Source organism: Scyliorhinus torazame, chromosome 3, assembly GCF_047496885.1.
Source record: "Scyliorhinus torazame isolate Kashiwa2021f chromosome 3, sScyTor2.1, whole genome shotgun sequence".
Classification (NCBI taxonomy): Eukaryota; Metazoa; Chordata; class Chondrichthyes; order Carcharhiniformes; family Scyliorhinidae; genus Scyliorhinus; species Scyliorhinus torazame.
The window spans coordinates 326,648,442-326,662,668 of NC_092709.1; the positions used below are offsets into that span (position 1 = coordinate 326,648,442).

A 14,227-nucleotide genomic window follows, 5' to 3' on the forward strand; every position below is an offset into this window, starting at 1 on the left:
CGGATCGGTGGGCCCCGATCGCGGGCCAGGCCACCATGGGGGCACCCCCCGGGGCCAGATCCCCCCGCACCCTCCGAGGACTCTGCAGGCCGCCCGTGGAGCCAGGTCCCGCCAGTCAGGACCTGTTGGGATTTACGCCGGCGGGACCGGCCGAAAGCGGGCGGCCTCTCAGCCCATCGCGGGCTGGAGAATCGCCGGGATGGAGGGGCTGATGCCAACGGCCCCCGACCGGTGCGGCGCGATTCCCGCCCCCGCCAAAATCCCGGTGCCGGAGAATTCGGCAGCCGGCGGGGGCGGGAACCACACCGCCCCCCGGCGATTCTCCGACCCGTCCATTGTGTCGAATGTTGAGCAGCCCACTTTGGGAAGAACGTCAAGGCCTCGGAGAGGGTACCGAGGAGATTAACCAGAATGGCACTGTGATGATATGCAGAAGCAATCATGTAAATAGTAATGTATACAAGCTCCAACCATCAGGTGGCAGTAGAGAACAGCCACGTGGCAGTAGAGAACAGCCACGTGACACTTATCTCAAGGAGTCTGGGGATAGTCATATTTGTAGGAGCTCTTAGATAATTTATAATAGCTAGTAGTTTTTGATAATTTTCTTATGGTCATCGAACCCACTTTATTGTTTGACAATAAACATTTAACTAGTCAAGAACTAGACGTTCTCCAGTGCACTTATTCTGACCAGCCAAGCACCAGAACGTAACAGGCACCAGAGTGAGGAACATCAGTTACGACAGGAAAAGCATTCAGAGCAAAGGGGACTGCTCTCCTTACAGCAGGAGCTGGTTGTGGAAACATCACAAAACACTTTGTGGGTTCGATAAGGAAAAGCCTTTTCTATGGGCAGGAGGGACACAGATGTAAGGTTATTGACCAAAGAATCAAGAGGATGGAGGGGGAGAATCTTTTCTTACGATTTAAAATGCGCTGCCTGAAAGGGAATGGAAGTAGATTGAACAGTAATTACTTGGGTAAGTACTTATCACGTACCCAAGTAATTGTCAATTAAAAATGTTGCTGGGCAATGGGAAAATAACAGAGAAATAGGACTAATTGGCTCAAACTTTCAACTATGGCATGATCATAGTGGACTCCCTCCGTGCTATACGATTCTAACCCTCGCAGATCAAACTTGAAACTTCCCTAAAATTATACAGTAGCTCAGTAACTCACTGGGTAAATTCACCACGGGATCATGGGGATCAGAATTATAAAGCAATGTTTCTTGCAGATTAATCTGCAGACAACAAAAACAAAAAGTTAATAATAATCTTTATTAGTGTCACAAGTAGGCTTACATTAACACTGCAATGAAGTTACTGTGAAAATTCCCTAGTCGCCACATTCCGGCGCCTGTTCGGGTACACAGAGGGAGAATTCAGAATGTCCAAATTACCTAACAGCACGTCTTTCGGGACTTGTGGGAGGAAACCAGAGCACCCGGAGGAACTCCATGCACACAGGGGCAGAACTTGCAAACACCATACAGACAATGATCCAAACGGGAATCAAACCTGGGACCTTGGTGCTGTGAAGCAACAGTGCTAACCACTGTGCCACCATGCCTCCAACATTCAGTTAATTTCAGTGAATTCAGTAGCTTCACGTTTTACTACAAATCAGCAGCACCCACCTATTCTGTCGACAGCATAGACTATTGTGGATCCACTGCCGATACCCAACGCTTGGTTATTCTAGGACATAAAAACAACAGGTTCAGGTTAAAGTGAAGTTATATTCCTTGCCGATAGGTGTGACTATTCTCGGTAAATATTCACACAAAAACTCTTGGCCCCAGAGTATGCAACCTGCTGTAATTGTGGGTTGAATGGCATGGAAAGGACTATCTCAGAGCGTCAATGCAAGGCATTCCTGATAGAATTACCATGCTCCTGTTTGTAGATGATCTCATATTGTGGCACTCACCCAGTTCTTACCTCATCAACTTGAACATAACCAGTGGGGTAACGAGTGGGAATATGGTGCAAGTTTCTCCATGTATGATACCAATACTTCATTTGGCTCATATCTCAAGCACATTGATAGGAAGGTACAAGTGTCCCCAAATGGTGATTCAGAGCAGCAGCACTTTACTCTGGTCAGAGTCCTCCAGGAGCACACAGAGAAAGGCAAAGATCTCTTTGGCTTTTCTTCAAAAACAGCAAGATACACAAAATCTCAGCTTTCATTGGTAAATCACAATCCAAAAACATTTCTCAATTGACACCCCATCCACCACCATGGGGTGGGGGTTAGCCTTCTCTGAACTGCTTCTAATGCATTTAAATCCTTCCTTAAATAAGCAGACCAATACTCCAGATGTGGTCTCACCAATGCCCTGTACAACTGCAGTAGATCCTCCCTACGTCTGTACTCAATTCCCCTCTTCTATTAGCTTCCTAATTACTTCCTGGAGTGTGAGTGTGAGTCAGTCAGTAATACAGTTACTCAGGAGTTAGAATTGGTTTTAATCGGGCAGCACGGTGGCACAGTGGGTTAGCCCTGCTGCCTCACGGCACCGCCCCCCCCCCTGTTCGATCCCGGCTCTGGGTCACTGTCCATGTGGAGTTTGCACATTCTCCCCGTGTTTGTGTGGGTTTCGCTCACACAACCCAAAAGATGTGCAGGGTAGGTGGATTGGCCGCGCTAAATTGCCCCTCAATTGGAAAAAATGAATTGGATACTCTAAATTTATATATTTAAAAAAAGGTCTGCACAGGCCCTTGCTCCTCCCTAGGCCCAATCCACCACTCCTAGCCCCATTATATTACCTAACGTTTGGGCAATTTAGCATGGCCAATTCTCCTAACCTGAGGGAGGAAACCAGAGCACCCGGAGGAAACTCACACAGAAGAGGGGAGAAAGTACAAACTCAACACAGTCACCCGAGGTCAGAATCGAACCTATGACCCTGGCACTGTGAAGCAGCAGTGCTAACTGCTGTGTCACCCGTGTAACCATTCCTGGGTAATTATTCTGCTAAGTCGGAGCCATTCAAAGTCGTCGGTTCAAACTCTTTTGCAGGGTCCAAGATGCAGGATAATTGCCCATCGGAAGTCGAAACCTTCTGGGCAATTTCTGGAGAGTCTGTGTGTGGGGACGTCTGAGGAGTCCCCCAGAGGGTCTGGGACATGGATGTCACTGACCAGGCTCAACATTGTTGCCCAGCCCAAATTGCTCTAGAACGGAGCGTCTCGCTCAGCCATTTCAGAGAGCCGTTAAGAGTCAACCGCACTGCTGTGGGTCTGGAGTCACATGTAGGCCCGACCAGGTAAGGATGGCGGATTTTCTTCCCCAAAGACCTGTAGTGAACCAGGTGGGCTTTACGACAATTAATGATATCAATACTGATAGAATTATAATGCTAAGAATAATAAAGCTGCTCTCAGTATTACATCAGCTTTTATTTTTCACCAGCTGCCCTAGTGGGGTCTGAATCCATGTCCCCAGATACATTAGCCTGTGCTTTTGGCTTATCGGCCCAATGGCATTACCACAGCACCACCATTCCCTCCCCCCCTCAGTCCTGAATATACTCAACATCTGTACATTCACAACCCCGGGGCAGAGAATTCCAAGATTTACAACGCAATAAGGCCGAGATTTTGCAAACTATTCTGTAGACATCCTTTCTCAAATCTAAAGGCAAATATGTGCCATGTAGGAACAAATCCTAAAATGTGAGTTGGCGTTACTGGAGGCCAGTTATATAAAGAGCACCCACTCGATAACCAAGGCTCGATGCCCACGAGAATCAAGTTGCAGAGAGACAGATGTGTCTTTGAAATGCCACAGTTGCTGCAACGACCACTGAACGGAGCATGCTGAATCACTCTATGGTGGAGTCACACCTCCATTTTGCAGTCTGGGCTGCTGTTCACCATGCGAGATGTAAAGAGTTCCTGGCATCCAACAGGCACTCGAACCTGCACTTTTAAGTACATGAATCCATTGCGGACACGGAATTAAAGAAGAGACCATTGACCAAAGAACTTTAAAACCAAGTCAATTCTTCACGTCCACAGCTCTCCAGGGCACGAACCAGGCTTTCCTGGCTCAACAACTGGAAGCCACCAACCCATCACTGAGGGTGTACTAATTTCCAATTGGCTGCATGTAGCATTGAAATCCAATGCCCTAATGGTAGGCTGATCCTGCCTACACAATACAGTTTGCCCTCTATATTGGAGGGAGATTACCGGTGAAGATTTTTCAGTACCTTGTCTCGGGAGTCCAACATTGTAATAAGACAGCCAACTGACCAAAACCAAGCAAAGTCGTTTTGTGTGGGGATATGCATTCACTGCAGAAATCACCCTATTAATGATCATGATAGTCCTCCCACTATTAAGCCAATTACATTGTTAAAAAAGGGAGTGATGAACTGTCAGGAGTGCCATTTTTCAGATGAGATCTTAACCTGGGGCTCAGTCAGCCCTCTGTGGCCGAACGGCCACCAAAGATGACGTCCTGTATAGGATGATGGGAGAATTGGCCAAGTTTAAGGACAAGCAGGCTGCAGCTGAAACAAACACTGATGAATAAACTGCAGCCCAGACTCTACAATCCACAGGGAAAAGGCCATCTCCAGGCCATCCCAGGAACAATAGAACTATCCTGTCAATCACGCTTGTCTACCAGACACAGCAGCACCAAAACCCCTTATTGAGAAGGGCCTACCTGACCCAACACTTACAGGCATGGCCACTGAGTGCCCGCCCAGAAGTCGATGTGACAACCCCTGATTGGACTTGATCGATCAGGGTGATCGGACCCTGATCAATTGATTGACAATGACCCAGAGAACGCCAAAAGGGCACAAAATCCAAGCAGGTTAAAAGGTGCTGCACCACCTTAGAATCTCTCTCGGTTAGGCAGCAACGAAACATCAATGTCCTTCACCGGCCAACAGTGTCCATCATCCTACCAACAGAAGTAAGATCAGAGGCAGGAACAGGGCAGACCGAGGACCGGACATTGAGGACTACAGGATTCAGCACACAGATGTAGGCCAATATCTGTCTGGTACCTTTTATTGGGCTCGCTAGTCACTCTGAAGTTAAGTTAAGGTCTCATATGAATTTGTAGTACTCTGTAGAATAACTTATGTTGATGGTGTGATTGTTTAACTATAACATTGTATGAATGCGAATAAATATTGTCTGATTCAAACTAGTAGACTTGCAGTCATTTGTCCACCGCTATGGGTTAAAGACACACTGGTAGCAATAGCTCTCAGGTAGATTCAAAGAGCTAGGGAGCTCTCCTGGTATCCTGGGCAAAATCTATGCCTCAGCCAACAACAACAAAATGCATTATCTTGCCATTACTATGTTGCTGTTCAGGAGAGCTTGCTATGCCACATTTCCAGTGCTATAACAAAGACTACATGTCAGAAGTACTGAATTGAACGTATTGAGGTTTCTAACATCCAGAGGTTGTGAAAGACGCTAAAGAAATGGACTTCTTTCCTTATCTGCCCAACATCCACACAATTGCACAGCAAGCGTCTAGAGCATGGGTGCAGCTTCCAGTTCATCCCCTTGTTCCTCCCACCCCACCAAGGCCAACAGCAAAGCCCTCAAGATGTTCCAAGGCAACATAATGCAGGACTCTACCAGAGGCCCTCTCCGAGGGTACGGGCTCAGTGCTGCACTGATCGGGGAAGTTTCCACAGCCCAATCTACAGCAAGAAGTGCTGAGTGGATGATCCATCGAAACCTACTCTGGAGGCTACCAACATCACAGGAGCCAGTCTGCAGCCAGTTTAATTCACATTGTTAGCAGGAATGAATCCAAAAGAATCACTCGACTCTCGGGTCTGCTCCAAACGTCAAACAGTTTATAGATTTAACCTCGGCGGGGACAAGTCGTTGGGCGCACAATGCGCATTTCCACTGAACAGCAAATTATCTAAGAATTGATAATTTTCTAACAGTTACTCAGGCCACACCAGCTGGACACAATTCAATCATCACAATTATTGGTTACTAAGCAGCATTGGGGCTGCGCAGTCACCTCAAACTGATAAGTGGTCCCCTTATCAACGGTCCTTGGGTCTTCTTGATATTTCATCAACTGAGACTGATGAAACAGGCAGCATTCCTCAGAGGCAGCTGCCCGGGAGCTGCTAATAAGGGACGTTCTGCAGAATAAGCCATTTTGGTGTATGTCTGTGGGATCTAACAAGGTTTCACAAATGTGGCCAAGTCAGTTAGATAAAACCCCAATGTTGCGGTGGTTGGAGGTCAATCATCTCAGTCCCAGGACATCACTGCAGGAGTTCCTCAGAGTTGTGTCCTCGGCCCAACCATCTTCAACTGCTTCATTAAGAACATAGTGCAGAAGGAGGCCATTCGGCCCATCGAGTCTGCACCAACCCACTTAAGCCCTCACTTCCTCCATAACCCCATAACCCAGTAACCCCTCCTAACGTTTTTGGACACTAAGGGCAATTTAGCATGGCCAATCCACCTAACCTGCACGTCTTTGGGCTGTGGGAGGAAACCGCAGCACCTGGAGGAAACCCACGCAGTCACAGCGAGAACGTGCAGACTCCACACAGACAGTGACCCAGTGGGGAATCGAACCTGGGAACCTGGCACTGTGAAGCCACAGTGCTAACCACTATGCTACCGTGCTGCCCAAATAACCTCCCTTCCATCATAAGGGCAGAAATGGGAATGTTCGCTGGAAGTGTGACCAGCTGCATCTCCTCACAGACCGCGTAGTTTGGTTGGAGCAGCAGCTGGACACATTGCGGAGCATGCAGGGGACAGTGAGTATGATAGACACTAGCTTCAGGGAGGTGGTCACACCACAGGTTCAGACAGGTGGATGAGTGACCACCAGGAGAGGCAGGCAGGTAAGGCAGGAGCCTCCTGTGGCTATTCCCTTCACAAACAGTTGTACTGTTTTGGATACTATTGATTGGGGGGGGGGGGAATAGCCTCTCAGGGGAAGATACCAGCAACAGCCAGGCCTGTGACACCACGGTTTTGTTCTAGAGCAGGGTTGGGCAAAGTCCAAGCAAGTGATAGTAGAAGAACACTCAATAGTCAGTGGCACAGTCAGGCGTTTCTGTGGCCACAAACGGGACTCTAGGATGGTGTCATGTGGGCATAATTTCAAGAAATGGGTGTTTAAGAAATGTACCATTAAGAAATGGGTGTTTATCAGTGCTGTCAGAGTGTGGGTGGAGCTGGGCTGTCTGTCAGCTTTTTACTTTCGTTTTAGGCTGTTTGCTGCAGGGTGTGTTTTAGTTTCGTTATCAGAGCTGGATAGCTGCAGTCACAGCCAGAAGCGTTATTAGTCTCTCTCTCTGTAATCTAAAAACTGTAAATCAATCCTTTGGTGATTTAAAACTAATAACTACTCTCAGTAATGACTTTAACCTGATGTGCTTCTGTAAAAAGTTCTTATGGATGTTAAAAGGACAGCTTAAGGATTACTCAGTGTTGTATTCTTTGGGGATTGTATTTGAATTAATGTTGCTAAGATGTTCACTGTTTTAAAAAGGTTAACTTGAGTTCAATGAATAAACACTGTTTTGCTTTAAAAAATACTTTTCCATTTCTGCTGTACCACACCTGTAGAGTGGGCCGTGTGCTCCCCATACCACAATCTATTAAAAGTTGTGGGTCAGGTGAACTCCATGATACACTTTGGGGTTCTCTAAAACCCTGGCCCATAACAATGGTGTGTTGCCTCCCTGGTGCCAGGGTCCTGGATGTCTCTAAACGGCTGCAGGGCATCCTGAAACAGGAGGGTGAGCAGACAAATGTCATTATCCACATTGGTACTAATGACATAGGCAGGGAGAGGGAAGAGGTCCTGCAAAGATATTTCAGGAAGTTAGGTCTGGAGCTTAAAAAGCAGTACCTCTGGGGTAGTAATCTCAGGATTACTCCCGGTGCCACATGCTAGTGAGGCTTGGAACAGGGAGATAGCGCAGTTGAACACGTGGCTAAAGAGCTGGTGTAGGAGGGAGGGCTTTAGATATATGGATCACTGGGATGTCTTCTGGGGACGGTGAGACCTGTACAAGAAGGACTGATTGCACCCGAACTGGAGAGGTGCCAATATCCTGGCGGGAAGTTTGCTGGTGCTGCTCAAGAGGGTTTAAACTAGTGTGGCAGTGGGGTGGGAACTTGAACAGCAGGCCAGTAAGTGGAGAGACTGGGGGAAAAAGTGAGACCGAGATAAACAGGCAGAGGGAAGCCACAGGGCTCAGCGGGATTGTAGGTCTGGGGTGTGTTTCATTCAATATAAGATAACAGGTAAAACAGATGAACTGAGAGCCTGGATTACTGCATAGAACTGTGATGTAATTGCAATTACGGAGACATGGTTAAAGGAGGGGCAGGACTGGCAGCTTAACATTCCAGGATATCATTATTTTAGGCGGGACAGAGGGGCAGGATGGTGGCACAGTGGGTTCGCCCTGTTGCCTCACGGCGCCGAGGTCCCAGGTTCGATCCCGGCTCTGGGTCACATTCTCCCCGTGTTTGCGTAGGTTTCGCCCCCACAACCCAAAAATGTGCAGATTAGGTGGATTGGCCACGCTAAATTGCCCCTTAATTGAGAAAAAAAAAGTTTCAGGGGGGACAGAAGGGGAAAGAAAAGTGGGGATGTTAGATTGCTGATTAGGGAGCAGATCTCCAACAACAACTCAACACCATCCAGGACACTTGCTTGGCACTCCAACCACAAACACTCGCTCTCTCCACCGCTGACGAACAGTGACAGCCGTGTGTACCATCCACAAGATGCAAGCAGGAACTCACCGAGACTCCTTCAACAGCACCTTCCAAACCCACAACCACGGCCATTTAGAAGGACAAGAGCAGCAGATACCTGGGAACCCCACCGCCTGAAAGTTCCCCTCCAGGTCACTCACCATCCTGACTTGGAAATATATCGCTGTTCCTTCATCGTTGCTGGTTCAAAATCCTGAACATACCAGCCAACAGCACGGAGGGTGTACCTACACCTCAGGGACTGCAATGGTTCAAGAAGGCAGCTCACCACAACCTTCTCAAGGGCAATTAGGGATGGGCAATAAATGCTGACTTAACTAATGATTCCCACATCCCACGAATTAGCAAATATATATATTTTTTTAAAATAAGGGGGCCACTAATTTCTGGCTGGGATAGCTGGAGTACAGAAGCCTGCTCCATCTGAATAATTCACCTCAGCCAAATCATTCGCACAAATTACATAAAGTGAGGTAATATAGCTCAGAGAAGCCTGCTGAAGGGAATCAATCCTTCAAGGCTGTAAACAAACAGCCCCGATTCCAGTTTCCCTTGTGAGCAGTGTGGGTCTCGAGATTTCGGCAGTATCAGCCACCCCACCCCCCTTTTGTGTACTCCAAGGAAGAAGTTGAGAAGGTTTTCACTGACTGTGAACACATGTAAAGCCCCACTTCCTCTCTCTCTCGCTCTCTCTGGGACTGGCACCCCAATGCAGTTTTGGACTGGAAATTAGGCTGGCATCTTTCAGTACATCTCCCAGCTGTAAAGTGGGGAAGTGGGTGAGGTGAACCTTAAAATTTCACACAAAATATACACAACTGACTTTTCCACATCTGCTGAGTGCCAAGTGGCACAATGTTCTTGTATCTCCACCCCCCTTCTAACCATAAATCTACAATTCAGTTAATGGAAATAGCAGTAAATAGTCTGAAGCACATTGCCAAACCTATCCCCGCGACCCCAGGACAGCGTCCCATGCAGTTGAACACACACAATGTCCAGAGCAAAGCGAATCTGGGGGCAAACATTAAAAGGCAGTTCTGCAGTGAATCAGAATGCACTGCGATACACTCATTGGCAGCACTGCTCACTTGCACGTGATTATCCACAGCCATGTAACCAGCTTTCCTTTTCGCCTCTTCCTCCATGCCTCCGCTGAACTTCCTCTTCAGTACCAGTCGCTGCGGAGCTGCAGCGGAGCCGCACCGCAGCCCCCAGGACAGGAGTGCAGGAAGCCTCAGTAACATTGCCACTCCCCCCCCCCGCGGCCGCCTACCAGAGCGGGCAGGGCAGGGTAGGACCGGAGCTGTGGCTCTCAATCCACCCCCCTCCCTTCCACCTGGGAAATGTAGTCCTCACTGCACAGCAGCCAGGACTACAGCTCCCAGTCTGCACCCTCTTTCAACGCCAATGTATTAACCATTAAAGTTGAATGCTTGCTGGCAACACTTTTTTAATGAACTGCTACTGTTTAGACCAGGCATTGTCAAACTCGGGGGCACGACCCGCAGGTGGGTCGCAGAACCGTCCGTCATGGCGCTTCGAATCGCCCAAATCCGCGCGCAACAGCCGGCTATTAATGCCGGCTGCGAGCGGCCTTCAAAATGGCCAGGAACAGATTTTAAAAATTGGCCGCACTGCGCATTCGTGCCCGACCATCGGTGCGCATGGGCAACTATGTGCATACGCACCGAAGATCGGGCACGCATGCGCTGTGCGGCCGCATTTTTTTTTAATATGGTCGCAGCCTTTTTTTTTCCAAGTTCGGGGGGGGCCAAAGGGACCCAAAACCGTTTTCTCCATTTTTGTCAGCAACGATCAAGGTAAGAGAAAATGGTGGGTCGCACAGGTCAGCCGGCGTGGGTCGCGAAGGTTGGCCGGGTTGGGTCTTAAAGGTTGGCCGGTTGGTGTAGCCATCTGGGATGGCCACTTCCCGATTACTAAATGGACACTTTGCAAAGATTGCAGGGAAAATGGACAATACTGAGAAAACAAACAGGTCCAGGGTTTGTCTGTATATTGGAGCCGCAGCTCCCAGACAAGACCAAAACTGTAGGCCCATTAGCATACTAATGGCCCATCTCCGGGAACAAAAGAGTAACATTTAAGTAACCGATACTAAGGCAGACACCCCGGCGCCAGAGGAGACCGAAACAAAGCAGGCTAACGGCCACCTAGGACACGCCCAGCCATCAGGGCACCCACCCCTTTATTGGACGAGATCAATATGAATGATCAAGAAACGGTCCAATTGATTGGGGCCAAGTTCAAGGCCTGCCCAAAAGAGCGCGAAGCCCCTTTGGGTATAAGAAGGAGCCCCCAAGAGAGAATCGTTCTCTTGGGCCCGGCTCTCACCAAGGAGAGACCTGTCCACCAGCTGCACCAGAAGCAAGTAAGTCCAAGGTCAGCGCACGCTACCAGACAGACGACCTTAGCTGTTCCCCTGTACCAGTTCGACCCCAGCAGCCTCAGAATCGAACAACGGCCATTGTCCCTCTGACTGAGTGGACGCCCGAAGCTAAGTACAGGCTTTAGCAGTAGTGATAGTTTAGTCTGTAGAGTTTTTGTGCATGAGTAGATTTAACTGTGTGTGTAAATAAATAAGCATTGACTTTGAACTAACTAACTGGTGTACCGAGTCTTTGATCAGTATTCGGTTTTGAACCTTGTGGTGGTATCGAAAGATACCTGCCGACTCTAGAGCAAATGTAATTAGAATTAAGGAAGGTGACCATATTGACCGCCATATTCAGAGCCAATCAAAGAGAGCAACATTTACTGGCGACCTCTGACGGGACTCGACCTAGAAGTGGCCTAGTCACTCCGAGAGAACCCAAATTTGAATTGGAATCCAATTGGAAACAGAAAAACCACAAGTGTGAGAACGATACTGATCAAACATCCGAGATTCGGAAGTGTGTTAATGCATGCGTACTAACGGATATAAGGTAAACCTGAGAGATTTTGCTGCGTAAAACTGTCGGGAATTTTGTCGGCCGGAAATTAGCGTAAGCCATACCCTGTTTAAATCACCACTTTATCACCCCCTGTTCCAAATTCAGTAGAGAACCCAGAGGTAGAGAAAATGGCAATGAAGTCATTGGAACGCCTTATGAACCCCCAGGAATTTGAGGTCGCAGCGACCAGTAGAGTAGGACAGTGTCCAGTATGGGAAGAAGAGATCAGAAAATATCTCAAAGGGAAAGGATGGCCCCTTTGGAGTGAATTCTGCGCCAATGACGAAACATGTCCCGAGAATATAGGACATACTTGGTGGGAGAACCTGTCAGAGATTCATAAGAAGAGCTTAGGGAAAGCTCGCAAGCCGATGGCAATCGTGTCCTGCTTGGCACAATCACGAGGCACAGAGGAGGTCGTTAGGACGCTCCGTAGAGAGATTGAGGAGAGAGACAGAAATAGTGAGGGAGATGTGAGCGAATTTGAGAAGGAGAATAAGGAGTTAAGAGAACAGTTATCAGCGAGGGACAGAGAGGTGGATGATGCCAAGAGGGCACACCAGTCTTGTCACGCCCATTTGAGTAGTTTTCAGACCCAGTACGATAAGGCCTACCAGGACACGCAACGCGCGGTCTTGGTAAGACAAGAAACCGAGCAACGGGTAGAGCAATTGCAGAAACAGTGCAATGATTTAAAAGCAGCCCTACGAGCGCTCCACACTTCCACGACAGAACAAAAGCAGAACTCCATAGATCACGCAAAGTGCCGGAAGCAAATTGCAGAATTGCAATCTCCGCTTTCCGTCCAGAATGGGTTTCAAAGTACGTTTGGACCCCAGTTAGACCAGGAAAACGGCCCCGATTGGCAGGAGTTAAATGAGACTGCCCACAGATATGTACATGGGACATGTACGCAGGAAAAACACACAAAAGAGAAAAAAAAACAACCCCCGACTGAACAGGCAGAACACACCCCTATGAACTCGGTAACCGCACACCGCAGGGCCGCAGCAGAAGGAAACGCAGATTTCCTATATACAACCCCGTTAACCGTGACCCAATTACGGGACACGTGTGGACAAATTACACCGTTCCTTCCACATCAGACCCCCACTAGTTTTTCGCTAGAGTTAAACAGCAGGCTACCATGTACGGCCTGGACGAAAAGGAGCAAGTGAAGCTCACAGTTTTAAGCCTCGACCCTTCAGTCATGGCAGCTCTTCCCGACCCACAGAATGTAGGAGGAGGCACACTCCAAGAAATGCACACAGCGATCCTAGATGCGATCGGCTATAACAAAGGAGACCCCATAGAAGGCCTAAACAAGTGTAGGCAAAAAAAGACAGAGCACCCCACAGCGTTTGCTGGACGCCTGTGGATACATTTTACTGCAGTGTTTGGAGAGTTAGCCCGCGCCCATTTGTCCCCAGATAATATGGCCAAATGGATCCGCATCCTAGTCTCTCATGCAACAGAGGCAGGGCAGAGAGCTTGCGCAAATTATGACCCCTCAGACGAGGCCCACAACAAAAAATGGGTTTTAAAGAGATTGTCCCTCATTTGGGAACAGTCCATCCAAGGTAAAACAGCTTATGGTAAAGCAGAGGAAGAGCAGGCAGATGCAATCATGCATCCAGTTAGGACGCACCAGAACCCCGCATGGGTAAATGAGGGAAGAAACAGCCCACAGCAAACCAAATCCCTGGAGTGTTATAATTGGGGACAGTTAGAACATTAGGCACGAGAATGTCAAGCCCCCCGAAACAGCAACGGAATCAGCCCACAAATGCCCCCCAAACCAGCAACGACACCAACAGCCCCAACCCCCCACCCAGGGAACTATACCCAAGGGAGCAATACCCCAGAGAGCCTGCTCCACCTTAAGTACCCCAGGGGTCATGTTACAACTGTGGGCAGTCAGGACACTTTGCCCGAGATTGCAGGAGACCCCCACCAGCTAGACTAACCCCCAGATATGAAGGAGAACACCACCCACTGCAGCTGCAAGGTCCCAGCTGCCCCATGCAAACTGTGAGCACTTGCCCACCACTTCTCATGGCAGGGACACCTCAGCAATGCCACTTCATTTTTGTTTCTCTCCAACTTCCTCTCTTCTTCGGTCACACTACACTGACTCCATATGCTAGCTACACCCCAGTCCAAATGTGATTTATGGTATCCTACTCTCTGATGGAACCTGCATGATTTTTGTTATGTCTGGGTGTTACGTTAAATGTTTGTTACTGTAAATGTTAAATGTTGTTTGTGAATTTAAAAGTTTTCATGGTCCCACGCCACCACTCTTTTAACGCCCACTGGCAGTTAATGGAACAAGTTTGTCGACAGACAACCGTTCAGAGGAACTAGTTTGTCGGCAGACAACCAATCATCTCCTGATTTGAAGGTAATCACGAGAGGCAGTCCCCATGATGACCACATTCTTACCCATTCTTGCCGGTCGCTCAGGCAGTGGAGAAACAGCACTGGGCCCCGCCCTGC

At 48.5% G+C, this 14,227-nt stretch overlaps 1 protein-coding gene across 1 annotated transcript in view; it reads right to left on the reverse strand.

Moving 5' to 3' along the window:
- The window catches only part of rpia (ribose 5-phosphate isomerase A (ribose 5-phosphate epimerase)), a 36,237-nt gene extending 26,193 nt beyond the window's left edge, over positions 1-10,044 (reverse strand). Inside the window, exons 1-2 of the mRNA XM_072497642.1 lie at positions 9,863-10,044; positions 1,646-1,706 (exon numbers count right to left, since the gene is read on the reverse strand). Coding sequence (XP_072353743.1) covers positions 1,646-1,706; positions 9,863-10,018 — 217 coding nt within the window. The 5' untranslated portion in view covers positions 10,019-10,044. The remainder of the gene's footprint in view (positions 1-1,645; positions 1,707-9,862) is intronic.
- Between the last annotated feature and the right edge of the window lie 4,183 nt (positions 10,045-14,227).